We start from the raw sequence: 14,329 nt of genomic DNA, 5'->3' as shown, positions 1-14,329 counted from the left end.
ATGTCTGAAGAGGTGACCTACGCTACACTCACATTTCAGGATTCTGCAGTAGCCGGAAATAACCGGAATGGAAATAACTTAAGAAAAAGAGGTAGGAGTTCAGAGAACGCAGGATGTGCTTTGGGGAATGCTCAGATGTTAAAGGCTTTGAGGTGCTTGTTTAATGCTGAGGCTAAAGGGAGCCAGGAGAGGTGTGCTGTGGAATCTGCAAAATGGAGACAAATCACTGTGGACCATATTAGTAGAGTGAGTGTTCCCAATATGGAGGAGATGTTATGTGGCTTTCAGAATCTCTTTAAAACTGTGTGATATCACAATGTTGTATGAAGTTCTATGTTACAGTTAAAAATTGTGATTGGACATGCCAGAGATTCAGGTTGGTAATTTTATTTAGAATTTTTTTTTTTAAGTGTAATCCCTTCTATGTACACCTTGTGAGAGATTTTAGGGGAATTTTCTTTCGTAAACCAGAATGCAGGCTTATACAATTGAGAAGGCAGAGGTATTTTTTTTTCTTTTAGATGAAAGAAATGGGCAGATCAGAAATGGATTTTCTAAATATTTAAAAACTTTTTTTAGTGCAGTTGAAATATCCAAGTTAATTTGCCATTTGGAATCAATAATAACAACCAGCAGTTGTATAGTAGTTTATGTATATCACACATTATTATCAAAATATTATTGAGGTACATGGAATAATGGTATTTTGCCACTGTACAGATGAGAGAACTGAGGCTGAAAGTGATTGAATGGCTCACCCAAGTTATTACAATTGATATATTGTGGAGCCTAGACTCAGTTCCAGTCGTCAGCTCATTCACTTATACCCAATTGGAAGAGGAGCAGTGTCCATGGTCAGGAATCTGTTTTAATATAGCATATTACACCCTAACCTACAGGAGACCCATCGACAGTTCAGAATTGTCCTGAATCATTTGAAAAGTGTGGTTTTGGAGGGAGAGTATTAAAAAAAAAAGGATGGGAATAGATCTTACATGTGTTTGTATAAGCATTCTATATTCTAACTCTAACTCCTGAGGAAAAGAGAGGTATAGATGTGGTGGATTGACAGTGCACCTGAAGACTGTATTAATCTGTCTAAAACTCTGGCCTGGATGCCATTGGGAACTAAATCCAGGGACAAGGAGGGAACAGAAGTATAAGAACCATTTGTGTATAAGAGGTAGGTTGCTAAATTTTGAATAGTCATCCACTGGGTTTCTGGTCTATTCTGTTGTTTTCTGATCAGACTGTATATTCTTTCATCCTTTCCTTCAGTATTCATTCATTATCTACCCAGTGCTAAATAGGAGATAATACACAAAAGTAGAATCTGCCTCAACCCCATGTCCAATGTAAGTATATAATCTCAAAAAATTGAGGCATCTCCTATTGCCAGAGTCATCCAGAGAAGAGTTTTCGCATCTCATCCAGGGAACTTGAAGACAGAAGGTGGTGGGTGATGTGCATTAAAATCCTCAACATTAGGAGAAGCTTTTTCTTGAAGCAGACAGTGATGGATGAATGGAGAAGAATGGATGGATAAAGGGTTTAGTTATGCATAATTTTAAGTATTTTCTAAGCTGGAACATAGAAGAGATAAGAGAGAAATTTTAATACCTGGGACTTCTTAAGAAGGAGAAATAAACAACCAAAGTGTACCAATCACAATGCAGTTCTGGTTGCTAATCCCTCTGTTGGCTTTCTTCAGGGTATCCAGCTCCATCTCCCATTTGGCGTCAGGCTGCCCTTTGTCTACTAATACTTTGCTTGATGCTGCTGATTGGATTGGTGACTTTGGGGATTATGTGTAAGTATATTTGAATCAAACCAACAAGAGGTGATTGGAAACATACTTGAAAACGCTTTTAATTCAAGTTAAAATATGAGATAGGTGCATTCTGAATTCTCTAATACTCTCTGCCACCTCATATTCTCCCCATTCTCCAAGTCTTCAATGTAAATGTAGGTCAGAACCTACAAGAAGCACACTTTATTATGAGGATTTTGCCTCAGATCCATTGTTTACTCTTGATGAACTAGGCTGGATTGTGGATAAGACTCTTAGTTTTCTAGCTATTGGTTGGCATAAGAATCCGCTTTTCTGCCTAGACATACATCCACTTTTAATTCCAATGGTGAGAAACAGGGAGGCATGTTCAAGGAAGGACATGCTATTTCATTTATCTCAAAGGCACAAGATTGGTTCAGTCTGCTCACCTAAGACCTTCCAAGTGTAGAAAACATCCTTCACAGAAGCAACAGTTGGATGCAATGGATGGGAAAGGGATACAAACATAGAAATATGATATTCTAGCATCAGTGACAAAAATTCCACAGCCAGCTCTGAGGATTAGAAATTGACTACAATGATGTATTTTTTTAAATTAATAAACAAGAGATGGGTTATGTTCACTAGTCTACCTTTGAAAGGTAATTCTCAAGCTTTCTTTTCCTATAGTGCAGCACTTTTAATGAAATGGTTCTCAAATTCGTTACATTCATGAATCGCCTAAGTGCTTGTTAAAAATGCAGGTTTTATGGACCCAGACCCCCAAACGATTGTATGTGCCATTAAGACCTGTTTTCTGTATCCTAGTGATTCTAATCCAGGTGGTTTGTAGACCATAATTTGAGAAACCCAGTGTTCCAATGGATTATTTTCTGTTAAAATGACGTTACATCAATCTTTTTCAAAAATTGAAAAAGCATTTCACCAAAAAAATAACAATAATGACACCACTTAAATGAAGTGTCAGGCATATATAATTATTAGTTAATAAGTATTAACTAAAATATTAATAAAATTTAAAGGCGAGCTCTAAACAATCTGGAGTAGAAAGCTATGATACCTCAATTATTAGGAACTCCAAATAAATATTAAATGATCTAAGAAATATTTCTATGTCAAAGGAATTATGTATGGTTTTCATGAGACTGGAATGATATATGAACTTGTCTACTGTTGCACCTTGGAGTTTTGCAGACATCTAATGAAATTAACTCAGATTCAGAGAAACTGAGTCAACTTCAGAAAATCATCCATCAACAGCAGGTCAACTCATCCCAGCAGCTGGATAACTATAAGAACTTTCCCATGGAGGAGAAATTTCTCAAATCACAGATAGCCGATCTATTGAAGAGACAAGGACAAATGTCCATCAAACTCTGCCAAGAGCTAATCATTCGCATTTCAGGTAATCAGACTTGCCAATCAGTCAGACCCAATTTGTTGCTCTAGTTTGAGATGACTGTGCATACTACCTCGGAGTACGATAGAGTTATGGTAGCTGATGACCTTTTTGGCTTTAGGGCCAGAAGACTGAGCCCTAAAAAGTGAAGGTGTATTTTCATTGCCCCAATCCAAAGCATCACCAGAGATGACTTCCTTTCCAGTGACTTCTAAAGTAGTGCTGTCTCGCAGATCCCACTGTCTAGCTAAATTATTTAGTTTCCAAAACCTTGTCTAGTCACTCTAGAGTTACTGAGGTAGACTAACAGATATAATGTATTTTTCAGACCACAAATGCAATCCTTGTCCTAGGACATGGCATTGGTACCAAAACAGCTGCTATTATTTTACAACTAATGAGGAGAAAACCTGGATTAATAGTAGAAAGGATTGCAAGGACAAAAACTCTACCCTGGTAAAGATAGACAACTTGGAGGAAAAGGTATGGATGAATCCCCTTCCACATTTATAGAAATTATCCATATACTGAAAGATACATAAATGGAATTTCTGATTTATATTTTAAGGATTCAGTTACAATTTGAATTCTTTAATAAACAAATGTAATGGATGTTCCAGTTTATCTTGTCTATGCAAATGGGTATCAATGGAGCTCATAAATACAATTTTTCCTCTTTTTATCCCTCAGGATTTTCTTAAGTCACAGCCATTACCCAAGTTTTCTTTCTTTTGGCTGGGATTATCATGGGACCCATCTGCTAGAAGTTGGTTATGGGAGGATGGCTCAATTCCCTCTCCATCCTTGTAAGTCTCTAAATATTGGGGAACATCAAGTTTTTCTTGGGATCCTGAGAAAATGAATGTTAATTATAAGAATTATAAATATGGATATAAAAATATCAATATACAGGAAAAGAGAGCTTCTGCAATAAATACTAAAAGGAAGGAAACAAATTCATCTGTGTGTCAAACTCATAGCAAGGCTTTGGACTTTATCTATTAGATTTAATTTATTTCTTTATTTAATAAACACATACAATGCTTACTATATTGGAAGTCCTTTACAAATAGTAACCCTATGAGGCTTCATTTTACACATGAGAAAATTGAATCAGAGAGAAAAAATAACTTGCCCAAGCTCACTCAGTTGTTAAGTGGAAAAGTCATTACTGAATGCCTTAGGGACCATGTTCTGGATCTCCAGAAATGAGTTATAATAAGAACATACATTAATGAGTTTATTTAAATAGAAAAATTAAACCAGTCATTTCCTAAGAGAAAGTAAATCTGAGTGGACTTTAATGAGTTTCAAGATAAGAATTTGTTACTTAGGTTATATGGCAGGCATTCATTATGGATTAGCATGAACTAAATATGCCACTCCCAGATTTTGATGAAAGTAATGAAAGGTCATATAGAATATATAATACTCTGAAGATTACACTTCTTTTTAAGATTTATTTATTTATTTCTCTCCCCTTCCCACTTCCCCCACCCCTGTTGTCTGTTCTCTGTGTCTATTTGCTGCGTCTTCTCCTTTGTCCGCTTCTGTTGTTGTCAGCGGCACAGGAATCTGTATTTCTTTTTGTTGCGTCATCTTGTTGTGTCAGCTCTCCATGTGTGTAGCACCATTCTTGGGCAGGCTGTACTTTCTTTCGCACTGGGTGGTTCTCTTTACGGGGCACACTCCTTGCGCATGGGTCTCCCCTATGTGGGGGACACTCCTGTGTGGCACGGCACTCCTTGCACGCATCAGCACTGTGCATGGGCCAGCTCCACACGGGTCAAGGAGGCCTGGGGTTTGAACCGCGGACTTCCCATGTGGTGGACGGACGCCCTAACCACTGGGCCAAGTCCGCCACCAAGATTACACTTTTTGAAACAAGTTAAAGTCATGGAAAAATAGATGTCAAGTTAAAATTATGCATTTGGGCACATAGTTTTGCAAAATTATTTTAAGGAGTTAAAAAAGCAACAAATTTGGGAAACACTGCTGTTTACTCCCACCCCTTATCACAATAATATTAAAATAATACAACTATATTCATATATTTTATTATTAAACCATATAGTGTTTACATATTAGATGAAATTTAAGAATACTGGCATTTTTGGGTATAGTAGGTTTTTCTCGGCTCCTCCTCCCCCATAAAAAGGAATTCATCCATTCAGAGTACTTCTTTTCACTCTTTGATGCATTTTTTCAAAGTTTTTAAAAACAAATCAAATTTATTTACACCTATTAATAAAATATACATTTTATCCAAAGTGTACAATCAATAGTATTTGGTATAATCACATAGTTGTGCATAAAAATATAAAACAGACAAAAACGAAAATTCCTTACCTCTCAATCCCTGTTTCCTTTGCTGTAAATAGCTGCTATTTCTGGCTCTTCTTGCAAAATTATTTATTTGTTTATTAAGCAATTTTATTGAAATACATTCACATACCATATGATCTATCCAAAATGTATAATCAATGGCTTTTCATATAATCACAATGTTGTACATTTATCATCTAAAAAATTTTAGAACAATTTCATTACTCCAAAAAAAAAGACTCCACACCCCTTAGCATTCCTTCCTCAGCCCTACACAACTGCTTCTCTAATTTCACCTTTATAAATTGATTTATATTTACATTTTTTATAAATGGACTCACAATATGCAGTATACTGTGTCTATTCTACTTCACTTAGGATGATGTGCTTTTTTGTCTGATATTAACATTTTGTAGTCTTGACCTACATTTGTTCAGTTTCAAAGAAAAATAGTCTAATATATTCAATTTTATCCCATTCATATTTCACATAATGTATTTATATTTCTCATAATATATTTAGTTCCTAATAGAGCAACATCAGTATTTCTCCTTTTGTGTCTGGCTTGCTTCACTCAACATAATGTCCTCCAAGTATTTCCACGTTGTAATTTGTTTCATGACTTCGTTTCTTCTTATTACCACATATTGTTTTGTCCTGTGTATACCCCACAATTCGTTTATCCATTCATTGGTTGATATATACCTGGATTGTTTCCAAGTTTTTACTTTCACGGATAATGCTACTATGAAAATCAGTGTGCAGATGTCTATTCGTGTCACTGCTCTCAGTACTTCTGGGTATATATCTAGCAATGGAATTGTCAGGTCCCTTGGCTAGTCTATATCCAACTTCCTTAGGAACTGCCAAATAGTCCTCCACAGTGGGCAGTACCAGTCTATATTCTCACCAAAAGTGAATAAGCAATCCTATTTCTCCACATCCTTTCCAACATTAACAGTTCCCTGACTTTTTAATAGCAACCAATCTAATAGGTGTGAAATGATATCTCAATATACTTTTGATTTGCATTTCCCTAACCACTAGTGATGGTGAACATTTTATCATATGTTGCTACACCATTTGTATTTCTTCTTTGGACAGTTGACTTTTCAAGTCTTTTGCCCATTTTTTGATAGGGTAGTTTGTCTTTTTATTGTTGACTTATATAATCTCCTTATAGGTCATAAATATTAAACCCTATCAGAAATGTGATTGCCAAATATTTTCTCCTCTTGAGTCGGCTGCCTTTTCACCCTTTGAGGTACAATGGTGTTGAATTTTGAAGAGGCCCATTTATCTATTTTTTCTTTGTTGCTTGTGCTTTTGGTGTAAGGTTTAAAAAACTACCACCTACCACAAAATCTTGAAGATGTTTTCCTAGATTTTCTTCTAGGAGTTTTATGGTTGTTGTTTTTATATTTAGGTCCTTGATCCATTTCGAGTTAGTTTTTGTATTAGGTGTGAGATAGGGGTCTTCTTTCTTTCTTTTGGATGTGGCTATCCAGTTCTCCCATGACCATTTGTTGAATAGACGGTTCTGGACCAGCTGGGTGGGATTAACAGCCTTGTCAAAAATCATGACTGTAAATGTGAAGGTCAATTTCTGAGTTCTCAATTTGGTTCCATCAGTCAATCTCTCTGTCCTTATATCAGTACCATGCTATTTTTACCACTGTAACTAGGTAATATGCTTTAAAGTCAGGTAGTGAGAGTCCTCTGATGTCATTCTTCTTTTTAAAGACATTTTTGGCTGTTAGCTAGTGTGTCTTCTTTCTTTTTTTCTTTGTCAGTCTAGCTAACATTTTGTTCATTTGTTGATCTCAAAGAACCAACTTTTGGTTTTGTTGATTCTCTCTATTTTTTTTGTTGTTATTGTTCTCAATTTCATTTATTTCTGTTCTGATTATACTATATCTTTCCTTTGGCTTGGTTTGGGATTAGTTTGCTATTTTTCTATTTCCTCCAGATGTGCAGCTAGGTTTCAATTTTAGCTCTTTCTTCTTTTTCAATGTAAGCATTGAGGGCTACAAATTTCCCTTTCAGCACTGTCTTTGCCATGTCCCATAGATTTTGATATACTGTGTTCACATTTTCATTCATCTCAAGGTATTTGCTAAATTATCTTGTACTTTTACTTTGACCTACTGATTATTCAAGACTGCTCTGTTTAATCTCCATATATTTAAGAGCTTTCTCTTTTCCATTATTGATTTCTAGCTTTATTCTGTTATGATCAGAGAAAGTGTTTTATGTAATTTTAATCTTTTCAAATTTATTGAGGTCTGTCTTGGGACCCAATATGTGGTCTATCTTGGAGAATGATCCATGGACTCTTGAAAAGAATGTATATACTGCTGGTTTTGGGCACAATGCTCTATAGATGTCTGTTAGTTCATTTATCATATTATTCATGCTCTCTGTTTCTTTCTTTATCCTCTGTCAAGATGTTCTATCCACCACTGAGAGTGCTATATTGAAGTCTCCAATTATTGCTGTAGAAACATCTATTTCTCCCTTCAGCTTTGCCAATGTGTGCCTCATATATCTTGGGGCACTGAGGTTAGGTGCATAAATATTTAGTAGAGTTATTTCTTCTTGCTGAATTGCCCCTTTTATTAATATATAATGACCTTTATCTTCCCTTACAACAGTTTTGCATTTAAAATCTATTTTATCTGATATTAGTATTGCTACTCCAGCTCTTTTATGGTTACTATTTGCATGGAATATCTTTTTCCACCCTTTCACTTTTAACCTGGTTGTGTCCTTAAGTATGAGGTGAGTTGCTTATAGACAGCATATAGATGGCTCATATTTTTTTATCCATTCTATCAGCCTATGTCTTTTGATTGGTAAGTTCAAGCCATTAATATTCAATGTTATCACTGTAAAAGCATTAGTTACTTCATCCATTTTGACTTTGGTTTTCTGTTGTCATATTATACTATTGTCTTTCTTTTTACCCTTTAATTTACACTCTTTGCCAAGTCTTCTGTTCTTGTTTTTTCCTTTTGGGCTGCAGCACTTCTTTAATATCTCCTGTAATTCTGGTCTTTTGGGAACATATTCTATCAGTTTGTTTGTTTTTTTCTGTGAAGGCTTTGAACTCCCCTTCAGTTTTGAAGGACAGCTTTGCTAGATATAGAATTCTTTGATAGCAGTTTTTCTCTTTCAGTACCTTAAATAAATCATACCACTTTCTTCTTACTTCCATGGTTTTTGATGCGAGGTCAGCATTTAATCTTATTGAGTTCCCTTGTATGTGATGCTTTTCTTTTCTCTTGCTACTTTCAAAATCTTCTCCTTATGTCTGATATTTATCATTCTGAATAGCAGGTGTCTTGGGGTGGGCCTATTTGGATTTATTCTGTTTGGGGTGCATTATCCTTCTTGTATATTGATATTTATGTCTTTCATAAGGTTAGGGAAGTTTTCAGTCATTATTTCCACAAATATTCTCTCTGCCCCTTTTCCATTTTCTTCTCCTTCTGGGACACTAACAATGCATATGTTTTTGCATTCTGTATTGTCATCTAATTCCCTGAGACCCTATTCCATTTCTTCTATTCTCTTTCTGTTCTCTTTTCTTTTCCAGTTCAGATATTCCGTCTTTGAAACCAATATTTTTGTCTTCAAGCAATTAAAATCTGCTCTTATGTGCCTAATGTATATTTAATCTCATCCATCCTGTCTTTCATTCTCATAAGGTCTGTTACTTTTCTTTGTAGGCTTTAAAATTGTTCTTTATGCTTCCCAATGTCTTCTTAATATCCTTTATCTTTAGTCATATTTTCTTTCAATTCTTTAAATTGAAAGAGTTGTGTGATTTTCATTCATTAATTATCTTAAATCCTGTATCTCTTCAGGATATTTGGTTTTTTCCTTTGGCTGGGCCATCTCTTCTTATTTTCTAGTATGCTTGTAATTTTTTGTAGATGTCTATTCACCTGAATATGTTGGTGAATTTACTCTGATAACCAACTTGTCTCTTTTCTCTTGTTATTATTTTTTCACAGCTCTTCTTTGATATTTGATTCAACTTATTTTAAGTCTTTAAAATTGCTCAGCTTAAGTTATCAAAATTGTGCCATGGACTCACTAGTTGGGTGCAGATTTTCTCCCAGAAGTTAGAAACAGAGACACTGAAGTGCAGTTTTTCTGTGCAATTTCCATATTGGCCAGCAGATGGTGCTCATTGGTGCACTTTTCCATGGAGGTGTATCTTCCAGTTTTCCTTTCATTTTTGGTCTGGCTGGAGCTGAGATTCCAATCAGACTCCATTGGCCAAATTCACTGGAGAAAAGCCCCCTGACTCCCCTTCCTTTATCCCTTGTAACCGCTAATAGGGAGGAAAACATCTGCTTCCTTCTCAGTCAGCAGCAGTGAGCCAGGGATTCTCTCTCCATTTAATATTTTGGGGGTAGGAAAGGGAATCCCTTCCGGCAGCCAGGAGGTTTAGTAACCCACAGTTTGTTGTTTCAGGTTCTTGGTCTTTCTATCCCTCACCCTCCTGAGATTTGTGTAGCAGTGTCCTGGTCTGCTGACTCCCAAAGCAGGTCTCTCAGGCAACTTTTGACTCTTACTCCATTCTTTTTGTGAGTGAGCTCAGCCTTGTCTGCCTTATCTGATGCCATCTTCTCACAATCCTCCTCAAAGTTTTATTACACAAATTTATAATCTCTTATATTCTGTCAAAGATACAGGACTCCAGCTGTGACCATCCAAATTTTTTGAATGATAAACATGGATATGTCTTTACTTCTCTCCCCACACACACTTTATGTTCATCCATTTCCCAAGGTTTTATCATGGTTATTTCTGTTTAAACACTGATCTCATTCCCAAATCACCCACTACTAATCGTATTAAATCGACCAGTCTGTTTTCACACACATAATAATAGCAAAAAGCACATTCAGCATAATAAATAGCAAGAAAAAAGATAGTCCTTTGCAACTGGTGTAATACTAGGTCTAAAATGATTAAAAATTAATCTGCAGTATTGCTGCTAGACTGAGGGGTTAATTTACATGACAAAAAATAAATGCACTTATGTTTTCATTTTGGAATCTAAGATGTGAGCCTCCTCCACAAGGGGATTTTCATAGATCCTGGCCCTTTCAGCCATACCTAATGAAATATGGAGAGGGGGCCTGCAGTGCAGGATTGATGGCAGATGCTGAAGCCCTGAGACACTACAGCTGCCAGATACATGGCAGAGGCCTGCTTAGGTTAGCAAGATGGGACTTCAGGATTGGACTGCCACTTCTTTGGCTACTGAGTCAAAGCTTTATTGAGCAAATACGTACATGAAGAATAAAATTTATTTAGCCCCGTCCTGAAGCAGGGAAAATAATTGCACTGCAATGCAGATAATTGGGATTGACAGTAATGTTGGACAAAGAAGGATTTAGACCTGACCTGCATAATTTTCCAGTGGTATTGTTTAAGGGTTATCACCAATTCCAGAGAAAAAGAACTGGGGGCTGATATTAGAAACACCCCTAAATATGCAGGCATTCATTTCTCTTTCTCTCATTATCTCTTACTTTTACTTTGCCCCCACATGTGAATAAATAGATACAAAATTATAATTGTCCATAGTAAAATGTAAAAGTGTTTTTTAATAAAATATGAGTTAATGATTCTGTTTTTCTTCATAAAGTTCCAAATTAATGAAATTCTAGGAATTCTAAAATAATCTGCATTTGTTAGAGTCTACCATATTAACAGGGAGAATGTGAATTCTGAAAACAGATTTAAGTATCCTTAAAAAATTCTACCTGTGATCATGATTAATTTGAAATAAATAACTCAACTATGCCAACTTTTGGAGTTTTGGTGCGTTATGGAAGTTGAAGACTCTTAATATTCAGATACATGATTCTTGACTGATAAGGCCACTGAAAACCTGAATGGTTACTGAATATAAAATATGAAATTTATATTAATTTTAATTGATTACTTTTCAGATTTAATACTAAAGAACATGCCCAGATCAATGGATCCAAAAAATGTGCTTATTTGCAAAGAGGAAATATTTATATTTCTCGCTGCAGTGCTGAAATTTTTTGGATTTGTGAGAAGACAGCTGCATTAGTGAAGATTGAAGATTTGGATTAATTTGCTCCTTCCAAATTCATCAAGAAGTTATTAAGTCTATGAGAGGAATGAGAAAACTGCTGTTTTAGGGCCCCAAACAGATTAAAAACTGACTCTGACAACTAATATCCAAACAAAACCTGCACACCTATGTTTATGGCAGCTTTATTCATATTTGTCCAAAACTGGAAGCAATCAGAATGCCCTTCCACGGGTGAATGGATAAACGCTCTGTGGTACATGTATCCAATAGTATATTATTCAGCAATAAAAGAAATGGGTTATCAAATCACAAAAAGACATGCATATTACCAAGCAAAAGAAGCCAATCTGAAAAGACTGTGTACTATATTACTCCAACTATATGGCATTCTGGAAAATGCAAAACTATAGAGGCAATGAAAAGATCAGTGGTTGCCAGAAATCTGGGAGGTGAGGGGACAGGGCAAAGGATGAATACGTGGAGCACAGGGTGTTTTTAGGACAGTCGATCTATTCTGAATGATGCTGTAATGGTGGATACAGGACATGATATATTTGTCAAAGCACACAGAACTCTGTACAACATAATGAATGAACCTTAATATAAGCTATGGGCTTGAGTTGATAACAATGCATCAATATTAGTTTATCAATTATGAGAAACATACCACACTAATGCAAAATGTTAAGAATAGGGGAAATTATGGGATTGGGTTTAGAGGAACTCTGTATTTTCTGCACAATTTTTCTATAAGCCTAAAACTGCTTCAAAATAAGTTGAAAAAATGTCTATTTTTAAAAAACAGCTCTGTATCTAAGCAAATGAATTTGTTTCACAGAAGATTCTCTACTCAGGGTTTGCTGTCTTCTGATCTGCTATTTTTATTCAGCTTTATTATCCCAGGGGAACTGGGGAACACCTGTAGTATGACCTTATTTTTCTGTGCCAGAATTATTTCTCTGAATTTCTTCTCTCCAAAATAAAAGACTCTTTTCTTGGTTTGTCATTACTTATACACATGTCCATAGGAGTGATATTTAAACGTTTATCAGCCAGCACAGGCACAGGCTAAAGGCTGCAGTGAGGTCCAGAAGACTCCTCTTATGATAGTTGCTGGGTCACAAGGAGGTTTGGAGGATGTGGGGGTGGGGGCATGGTGGCCGGGCCAGGAGGGCTGGCCCTGCAGCACTGTATCTAAAATTTGGAAATGTTTAATTACTAGAGCAAACTATTTGACTGTACCATACCAGCTAAGTTATTGCCTGCAGGTAGAAAATAACTCTTTCTCCTCTACCTCCCCGTGAAAACACATTGTTAAGTAATTTTAAAAACTTAGATCATTTGTAATCTACTTGAGGTAGACCAAGCAGCTGGCATTTATATTTCCATCATTCATTTAAATTAGTGTTATAGTTTTATATTTGGTCATTGTTATTAGAAAAGCTTATTCCCTGCCAAATTATATTTTATTTTCTTCAGAAAAACCCTAATAAATTATTTGAAGACGTTAAGATATCAGAACCAGTACCTTTTGTTTTTTGAACTTTCCTTAAACATAGTTTGTCAATGTTCCAGCACACTAGGTACAAATCATTATAAATCAAGAGTTGAAGAGTTTTTCTAGACAAAATTGCTGATTTCAGAACATCAATAAAAGTCACACTTTGCATTTTCTCCTCACCTAACGGAATCACGTCCCCACCAAGGACATATTCAGACCTTACTCTGGGTTCCTGTGGGTTTGAACCCACTTGTAAAGAGGGCCCTGGAAGATATTACTAGCAAAGGTGACCTCATCTGTGAACAGGATCGTCAAAGTTCTCTTCAGATGAGGCTGGTCTGAATCAGGGGGTCTTAGTCCCTGTGACTGGAGACTTATAAGCAGAGGAAATTCAGCGACAGAAGAGGCCCAAAGTGAGCGGAAAACAGAGGAACAGACACAAGGAAAGACATGGCCATGAGACAGAGGCAGAGGTGTCAACCAAGGAGCCCCAAAATGACTGCAAGCCAGCGCCGGCACACCAGACTCTGGAGGAAGCCAGTGGAGACCTTGACCCTGGGCTTTTGGACTCCAATACCGTGAGCCGGTAAATCCCTGGGGATTGAGCCAACCAGTTCTGTAGCGTTTGTTATAATATCCCTAGTATCTAACCAGAAATGTAAAGGCTGAAAGAAGATGTTAAACAAAACAAAACCAGTAAAACTAGAACAAAAATGTCATGATTCTCGTTTTACTTTCCTGGGAAAACTCATATGATCTGAGTTCAAGGCCAATTAGATTACAGAATACTTGGACAGGTCTGTGAAATAATATTCTCATAATACCGCACCATCTGCAGTCTGTTAGACTCTTAAGATTTAAAATTGTGAACTAATCAATATTTAATATATAACAACAGAAACATGAGAACAAAGGAATAAAGTCCAGTGTGAAAATTTAGCAAGAATTGCAAACATAATATATTTAAGCAAAAATGGTTAAATATGGATAATTATTTTATCATAGATCAAGTGGAAAGGGGTTACCGGTTTTCATACAAAGACTGAAAACCAAGTAACATATAAATGGATTATAAAAGTAACTTTGTTCCTTCATTTCTCCTTATCATTCACTGTCATTGTCGTTCTCACAAAGATACAGTTATTCACTAAAAGTCAAAACTCTGTACTTCTCTCCCACACAGTTGAATTTCACTTTATTCCCTTAGTAATGATGATTTCTTCT

At 36.0% G+C, this 14,329-nt stretch overlaps 1 protein-coding gene across 1 annotated transcript; it reads left to right on the top strand.

The window, feature by feature from the left end:
• On the top strand, positions 1–13,049 carry LOC101432787 (C-type lectin domain family 12 member B). The gene is made up of 6 exons (XM_058282348.1): positions 1–91; positions 1,712–1,810; positions 2,979–3,197; positions 3,520–3,674; positions 3,882–3,997; positions 11,492–13,049. Exons 1-6 carry the CDS (start codon positions 1–3, stop codon positions 11,640–11,642), a joined length of 831 nt encoding a protein of 276 aa, XP_058138331.1. The 3' UTR covers positions 11,643–13,049.
• The last annotated feature ends 1,280 nt before the right edge of the window (positions 13,050–14,329 follow it).

Source organism: Dasypus novemcinctus, chromosome 20, assembly GCF_030445035.2.
Source record: "Dasypus novemcinctus isolate mDasNov1 chromosome 20, mDasNov1.1.hap2, whole genome shotgun sequence".
In the NCBI taxonomy this organism is placed as follows: Eukaryota; Metazoa; Chordata; class Mammalia; order Cingulata; family Dasypodidae; genus Dasypus; species Dasypus novemcinctus.
This window is presented reverse-complemented; position numbering and strand designations above follow the sequence as displayed.